Genomic DNA, 8,877 nt, shown 5'->3' with positions numbered 1-8,877 from the left:
CGTTGGACCCTGTGGTTGGTGAGCAACTCCGGGGCCTGCGGCCCGCCCCTCTTCCTTACACTTAGGGCCGATGGCGGAGCGGGTGGAGTAGCCACTTCCAATGCCTCGGCATGCGACATGAGAGATTTGATGTTTTGACTGAGCTCGGTGCAGAACTTATCAATCTCCGGATGTCAACAGTTGAAGGTCTCCATGAGCTTTATCATGGAGTTCATATGCGCGGCCAATATGTGAAGCTTCTTGTCTGTGGTGGCCATGCGAGATGTTAGGGTTGGACCTCGCACTAGTGGTCAAGTTGGTGGTGGTGGAGTGAGGTGGGCGGCGTACAGGGAGCTGGTGGTAGTGAAGGTGGATGGGGTGGTGGTGGTAGATTTGGATCGAGTCAACCTCAAAGCTTCACTAGATTCAACCGCATGGCCTTAGTCTCCATGGGATTTTACAAATCTAGGTTCAACAACTAGATCGACCTTGCTCCCAATACCAAATGTTACAAGGTGCCGGTGAATGCACGCAGCGGTGAGCATGGTGGTGCCATTTTAGTAGCAGACAAGCACGGGAATGAAGGATTTGGGAATTTTAGTTGTATTGTTCCTATCTCACATCGAGTTTTAGTCTAGTGCACGAGAAAATGAAATGGGCTAAAGCCCAGTAGTTACACACTTGTGGCACATATGCTGACTTATAGGTCCAATTCAGCTAGTGTAGCCTATATTGATGCGCATTTGAAAGCCCAACTATGACATCACCCATCAGCTCTAGTCAAAGCCAGTTCTATAGTTTTGAGAGCCCTAGGTGGAAGCGATAACGAGGGCCCTTCTAACCAAATATTCTCTATTTTACTTGAAACATGATAAAGTAGATAGTGGTACCAGTAACGTACTTAAATCTTGAAAAACTGTTGATACTCCAAACTAAAAGAGTAAATGAAACTAGAATGATTATCCTAGCTAAAAACCAAACTTCCAACATCTCCATTGATATTGAACATTTCTTGATGCAAAAAGCTCTAGCATTAGAATCTTACTTGACATATTAGCATAATAGACAACTAGAGTAATTTGTTCTTCACAGCTCACATCTAGGATGTAAATCCAAGATAATAGAGAAATACTTGGTTAATAAAAAAAGCTAACAAATAACTACAATTGGAAATTAGAAACCCTAACAATCTATTAATAATCTAACATGGTAAGAAAATAACTAATAAGCAACGGATTGACAACGAGAAACTATGTGAAGGCACAAAATTTCTCGAGTAGCTAGGCTACTCAACAATAGGTTAGCAACATATGTGGGTGGGTGATGCATATATGGGCTATTATGGCCCCATCCTAGGCTAGGCCTTAAGTGGTCGCCCCTCCTATCTACTAGGCCCAGAGCTAGCCCTGACCAATTGACGCACGTAGCCCACCTGGTCCAGTAGCTACCCTACAACTTGCAGCCTATCATTGACTATTTGGTTGATAGACGCTTTCAGGAAGCCACAAATAGTTTGTCCCCTCCCAAGCAACCCGACACTCCTAGTAATTGCATAGCTCACCACCTCACCAATTTTGATGGTCCTATGCTATTGACTACTCAAAGCTCACATGCCCTAGATCTTCTAGCACTTTTGCTTCGTGCCGTACTACGTAAGCTCAATCATTCACTCCTAGTGTTGGTGATCTTTAGCCTAACTGGAACACTAAACAACAAAAAATTCCAAACTATCGGTTACTTAAACTTTTGTCATTAGTTTAGTCAGCAACTTTAGAGCACTCAATATTTTTTGAAATAACAAACTAAATTTCTAATCATAATTGAACACACAGCCTTAGGTCTTGGTATTATAAACTAAATAACGATTTTAGACTTACTATCTAAACCAGACTTAGTTCATTAAGAAAAGTAACATGTGGTGGTGCCCCAAAGACAAACATGATAGCTGGTTCACATGTCTTTCCTTTGTGTGACCCTCCAAAAGCTTTACCATATCAAACCTTAGTGGTTGTGGTTGAGTAGAGGTGCTATTTGTTAGAAAACAATGATTACTATGAAATTCCTATATCTCAAATTTATTGTACGATATTCTTTTTTTCTATACAACAAAACATGCCTATCTCCTAATATCTTTCAACCCTTGAGTGTCATGAACAACACTTGGTCTCCCTACCCACAGAATTTACATCTAATCCTAACAGAAAAGAATAGTACTATTGCTGACTTTGGCTTTATTGCATTGGAAATTATGGTTCATCAAAAAGTGAGATGAAGCATGTGAATTGAAAGAGAGGATCATAATCAAGGCTTTTTTTAATTTTTTGTTAGAATTAAAAGATGGTTTGTGGCTCCTTGTCAATGTATATGGAGAAATGTTTGGGACATTCCTAAAAGTGCAATCATCAGTGTGAATAGTAGATCAATGAGGCAAGTTCCAATCCATCAAATCAAGATTGGAGGAAAATTATTATTGTCACACACTATAGTGAAGTAACATATTATGCAAGGCAAGATGGTGGGACTGGCCTAATGATTTTCCCAACCATCTTGAGATCACTTATGATAGCATGCATATAAAATTTTATTTGTTTCAACCATCTCTTATTGTTCTTAGTGCTCACTATAAATTGTTATGCTTTTAATTCTCTTAAGTTATCCCTAGTGTAATACATAATAATGTAAATCTTGATTGAAAGTGAGCTTTTCTCAATTTTTGTTCTGTGCAAACTAAAGTTTAATTAGCCATATAGTGTCCAGTTTCCCTTAGTGTTGGTATATTATATGATGCTACTATTGTATATAGAATGTAAAACATACTTAAGTTGTTTCTTAAACTCAAAAATTAAGAAAACCTTAGTCTAATTTGTCAATATTCTTTAATTTTGCTAATTTGGTTAGACTAATTATGTTAATTTCACTAATTTGGTTACACTCATTAAGTATTTACCATGTTCTACATAATTACAAATTTGTCTCTTCTTCATTTTTGTCTTTTGTTCTCCTCACTATACTAGTTTAATATATACATGGGAATCTAAAAAATATTATATTTCAATTAAACTATGTATCCACCTACTATATTAGCTGAATGTTGCACCTAAAGAGTGATTACTTTTCATATTACAACACCAATAATATAAGTGTGATGAAGCAATACTAGATCCAAGATTTTACTAACAGGATTGTTTGTTCTATCATGTTTTTTTTGTGAAATAATGATGAATTTAAGTTGTGAACAACAAGAGGAAGAATTGAAAATTTTGTAGAAGGGTACTTTGAGTGGGCACAGTTAGTATCAGTTGTGGAGTAATATATTCAACAATAGGTCGATTCAATAAACATATGATGAGCCTTACATGATTTGTATTGATTGTAAAACAAAGGAAAAAATTCTACAAAAGCATAGAACCTATCAAGGAAAAAAACCCATGTACTACTTTTTTTGTGACCAAAACCCATGTACTTCAAGACAAAACCAATTTCATCACCATACGATAGAGTTTAAGAAAGTAACTTAAGAAAATGAGTTGATTTGTTTCGTACACGTAAAGAAGACAACAAACCATGTGGCTGCATCTGTACTGGTGAAGGTCAATTAATATGTAAAATATTTTAAAGAGTAAGATATGCTAAAATTTATTCATAGGACATTAAATGTTGGAGATATACTTGCATGCATCTCTAAGTCAACGACATATTTTCAACCAAACCCTTATGTTATTGCCAATGCAAAGTTTATTGGTTAAAAACATTGACATATAATAGGACCAACATTTCCATTTTGTTCAAGTACTCTTGAATCCTAATAAGGTGATATGGTAATATAAAATCAACCCTATAAAAATATAATAATAAATAAATAACCTTAACGTATGTTTGTTACTTTTAAATAATTCAAAAATAGTTGTTAGTTTAGAAATTTAATATTGGAAAACTAAAATAAAAAGTGATCAAAAGTAGAAGCGTAATACCAAACAAACGAGATGCTAGATTTTGGCATGAATTAAATCACTATTAGACAAGTTAACGAATTGCTAATATGAGATCATTATGTACTATATAGACATGGATTTTTATTTTGTAATTTTTCACAGTATATACTACATTTTTAGAATTTATATTTTGCATGTTGAAATGAAAAGACTAGCTATCTTGTGTGTGTGTGTGTATATATATATATATAGCTATCTTGGAATATTTTTTAAATACTATATTATTCAAGGATGGAGTTGTAAAAAGTGGCTATGCCAAGTGAACTTCATTTAATAGTAGGTCACTCCATTTGTTATAAATACCCACATCTGGCATTCGACTAGGTATGCCTATTGTGTTCTGCACGGATATCATCTGTCAAGGTTAGGAGAAATCTTGCATCCCTACATTTCATTTGTTTCCATTTTAATATTAGAATCATGATTCCCTCTTTGATGCAAAAATACACAATTTTTTTCCTAGTGACAACTAATTTGGGGATCTGAACAAGTATTTTAATTAAACAAACAACTTATTTTATTTTTGTTTACCTAACAGAGAGCATACTAGGACTCTGCCACTAATCTCTTATGGATGAGATCAAGAGTACGGATGCTTTTGCTGCACCTGAGGTTGAGGTGCGTCCAGGATTCTCACCATCAAGGTTTGTGAAGGTTTTCATGCAAGGTGAAGTTGTTGGGAGGAAGATAAATCTGGCCACTCACCAGAACTATGCCTCGTTGTCCTTCACCTTGAAAAGATTAGGCAACAACTATTCTAGTAAGTTAAACTTCCCTCCACATATCTTTAGTCAATATGTTGATGTAGTTGTTCTTGATTCACTTGGATCTGTAGGATTTATTACATAAATCTATGACTATGATCCATCCAACTCAGGGGCTGTTTAGTTCCTGAAAAATTTTGTAAAGTTTTCAAGATTCTCCATCACATCGAATCTTGCGGCACATGCATGAACCATTAAATATATATATAAATAACTAATTTCATAGTTCGCCTGTAATTTGTGAGACGAATCTTTTGATCTTAGTTAGTTTATGATTAGATAATAATTGTCAAGTACAAACGAAAGTGCTACAGTAGCCAAAACCAAAAAAATTTCACCAACAGCCCCTCAACATAGTTGTCTACACCAAGGTTGAGATCCTAGTTTTGAACTTATATGACCCTAGCAATCAATTTATAGAGGATGGAGATTGTACGGAGTCTAGTAATTATAACACATATGTAATCTTGGAAAATCTGAGTCAAATTTCTCTTCTCATGTATGGAAAGAATTAACATTTGAGTATCTTCTAAAATTACATCTTTTAATTGGGATCATTCACTCAGAGGATCTATTATATAATGGTTTGCTACTTTTTCTTGATAATAGACTTCCATAATTGTACATCTATGTGAGCATAGTTGGAGGTATGGGTGTACAGCTCCATTACCATGGTTCAAGTCACATTAGGCTCTATTTTGGGTATCTTTTTTTTTCTTAATGTAGAATTACAAGGTTAGGTGCCTCCAACTTTGTAGTTTTACAAGTACCTTCATATTTCAAAAGTGTTCTTCTATAGAGTAACTGGTGTTGAATTCACTTCCATTTTTCATGTAACACAAAGTTTAAAAATATAATCAAGTTTGAATATGAAAATACATATTTATTTGTTTTTCTTCGATGTTATAGTGCCATCATGTGAACTTAATGGGTTAGGAAACAAAGAAGTTGATGGGCCATCAGATGACAATAACTTCATTCTTTTCTATGATAACGTGGATGGTGATCGTTTCTTCCTTGGAGAAGTTCCATGGGAGTGAGTCCTTCAACTTCTATCTCTCACTCACTATTTGTCGCTCCATGTATACATGTTTTGCTTTTTACTCTCCTTTCCAAATTACCTACAATGCTTGTTATGTAAAAGTAAGTTAATACTGCAGGATTTTTGTCATTTCTGTCAAGAGGATCTACATTGTTCCTGTTCCACAGGACCAAGAGAATGGTGCGCACAGTAACACACATTTCCTTACATGCCACATTCGTTTCCAAATAGTACAAATAAAAACATTAAAAAAGAAGTTACATTGTATATTTAAAGCACTTAGTGCATCATAATTTGTTATTATCCTGTACAATGCCAAACTCGTTATAATATGTCTAAGGTAACAAAACTTTTTGCTGGCAGTTGCAGACAATGAAGAGGAAGAGGAAGATAGAGAGAATGGTGAAGACAATGTTGCTGCTATTTCTGCTGCTCCCCAAGATGGAGATGATACCCCAGCTAATGATGATGAAGATGATGAGGTTGTTGAAGATGGAGATGCTATGGCCAATACTCTTGCTGATGGAGTTTCTGAGGAGTAGCCAACAAATGTGAAAAATAAGCGGCATGCAAGCATGGTTGTGTTTGAAGCTTGGGTGTTGCTTCGTAGCCAACACAAGTTTCAAGTGCACCACTTTAGTTTCTACTGCATGCTTGTTTTGCACGGTTGGACTATTTTTAGTTAACTACTCATGATATGCGCACTTTACATAGTGCAAGCAAGTTGGTGTTGGACACCGAATAAGTTGAACCTTATCATGCTATAACCTGTGTTCTACTGGTTTAGCGATGTATCTCTTGGAAGCTTCTTGTGGTCTCAAGAAATAACGCTTCTAATTACTTTCCTTTATTTATTCTTTCCTCTCATGATACCTTGTTGTAGGAAAAATTAAATACATGCTGACCACTGTCTAGTAATGGTCAGGATTTTGGCAACTAGTGCTTCTGACATTATTTCAGGTTCTTCAAATAAAGTTCTGAAGTATCAACAACACAGAGGATTTTGCAGGAGGTCATAAAAAAGCAAAGCCTACACTTAAATTAGGAAGCTAGGACTCCCAAGAACAGTTTTTTCTAAAGTTGACCCTCTGTGTAGTGCATCGAGTTCCTCAACTCAAAGTCGGTCTAAATCAAGTGTAAGATCATTCTGAGGTTTGGACCAGGCTTAGGGCATCATCTTATTCTTGTAACAATCTACCTGATGCTGTCTCTTTTTTTTCCAGAACCTGCATTTTTGGAAATCTCTGGAACACATTCTGTATACATGGTATGGTGTCACTTGGATGGACCATTTTTATTGCTTGTTCTGTGGAAAAATGTGGCATTTTCACATTTTGATTCATGACTTTCCTCCTTGTGGAGTTGACCAAGTAGTTCTTGTCCATGTGGAAATACATGCTTTTGTGGAATTCATATTTACCCATATCCACTCTTATGTGTTTTGGTGGTAAAGCACGATTAAGTGGATGCAATTTTCACAAAGTCCCGATCTCTTGTTGGTTTGCTATAGAATGCGGGGAAATTCTTTGAGTACAATCAATTTTGTAAAACTAATTGGTGAGGTCAAATGCATTGTTAAGTTTCCATCTAAGTGATTTATGCAATTAAATATGGAATTATACATGAGTTATGTCATATATCTTCTGGTTTGGCACTATCATAATAAGCTGATTACATTAGCAAAAATTTCTCAATTTCGTTGACACATGAAAAAAATATGCCTTAACAATCCCTCTCCAGATGACATGTCTAACTACCAAACAGGCTATTATTGGTGTTGATAACAGTCTGCATCGATGTGAGAAATGTGCTGTGGCGAAAGACTGCCTTATGTTACCTTTGTGCAACCAGGAATTCAGAGCCCTTTTTGGACTGAATAAACTAGTTCTTCATAAAGATGGTAGTGTTCCACTGATTCAGCTTTTCTGGCAATTTGTTTTCCTACTTATTAACTGTAGTATATAGTGGCTCTTAAAACTAAAAATAATTGTGGAAACGTGATCTGCTTCTAATCTTACAGAACTATTTTTCCCCATATGTACTGAAAACGCATTTTTTGGACATCTTACTTTGGGTATTTGCAGAACCAGTGTAAAATCACAATTAAGAACAATGACTAGAGTTTGTTCAATTTGCCTTCTGTTGGTCCAATTGCATTATGCTACGGGAGGTTTGTCTCGCAACACCTAATTTTGCACTTCATATATACACACAGACACACATTAAATTGACATTTTGTCACAAACATTGCACCTTTCAGGTACTCTTTCATCTTGTCAAACACCTGTGGGACACATATTCTGATGAAGGAGACCATCTACCTTCTACCAGATCAATTTCCTTGCTTGTTACATGCAGTAAGTTATGACACCCTTTAGTAACTAGTTTGTGCAAATCCTCATGCATCGAGTTGTTAGAACCTGCACAATACTGGCAAAATCTCTTGCCGCCTTCCGAAAAAGTTATGGCACCCCTTACTGGTAACTATAGTTTGTGCAAATCCTCATCGAGTTATTAGAACCTGCACAATACCAACACTTGAGATCACGTAATGTTCAACAAAAGGTCCCACAGACTTGAGTAAATGCTTGACAAATATACAGGGTCACCTTAAACTGGATTTAAGTACACCAATAACGACGTCTCTGTCATGCTTGCTAGATTTTTCAAGTATCTTATGTCAAGTTTCAATCCGTTTTAATTTGTCCTCCTGTGTTGTCAGACAAGCTGCTGAAACTGGATTTCAATTCTAGGAGATGGTGGTGTTCCTCCAGCACCTTCCAACTAGGACCTGAGCGCAGGATGAGCTTTGAGATTTGGTTTCAGCTTTAGGGTTTAGGACATACTAGATACATTATATACATGTTCAAGAACTCTGAGATTTGGAACACATTCTGCCTTGTACCTGATAATACTACAGAGGTTCTTACCCAGTTGTTTATATGAGATGCCAGTTCGTTGTCTCTGAATTATTTGCCGTGGCTGGCTTTCGTTTGTTGTGTTTTCAAATGAGTGAAAGATTCCAAATTGTATGACGTTTCGGCTTTTGTAGATATTATTTTTGTAATGCATATGCACTTAGACGTACATTATGTCTAGA

The 8,877-nt window shown here is 36.0% G+C and overlaps 1 protein-coding gene across 1 annotated transcript; it reads left to right on the top strand.

Annotated features, from left to right (window-relative positions):
* LOC8060053 (putative auxin-responsive protein IAA29) lies at nucleotides 4,300–6,572 on the top strand. Its single transcript, XM_002450593.2, has 5 exons — nucleotides 4,300–4,334; nucleotides 4,510–4,731; nucleotides 5,645–5,771; nucleotides 5,896–5,957; nucleotides 6,141–6,572. The coding sequence occupies exons 2-5, from the start codon at nucleotides 4,542–4,544 to the stop codon at nucleotides 6,317–6,319; spliced, it is 558 nt and encodes a 185-aa protein (XP_002450638.1). The 5' UTR covers nucleotides 4,300–4,334; nucleotides 4,510–4,541; the 3' UTR covers nucleotides 6,320–6,572.

This window comes from Sorghum bicolor, chromosome 5 (assembly GCF_000003195.3).
Source record: "Sorghum bicolor cultivar BTx623 chromosome 5, Sorghum_bicolor_NCBIv3, whole genome shotgun sequence".
Lineage (NCBI taxonomy): Eukaryota > Viridiplantae > Streptophyta > Magnoliopsida > Poales > Poaceae > Sorghum > Sorghum bicolor.
This window is presented reverse-complemented; position numbering and strand designations above follow the sequence as displayed.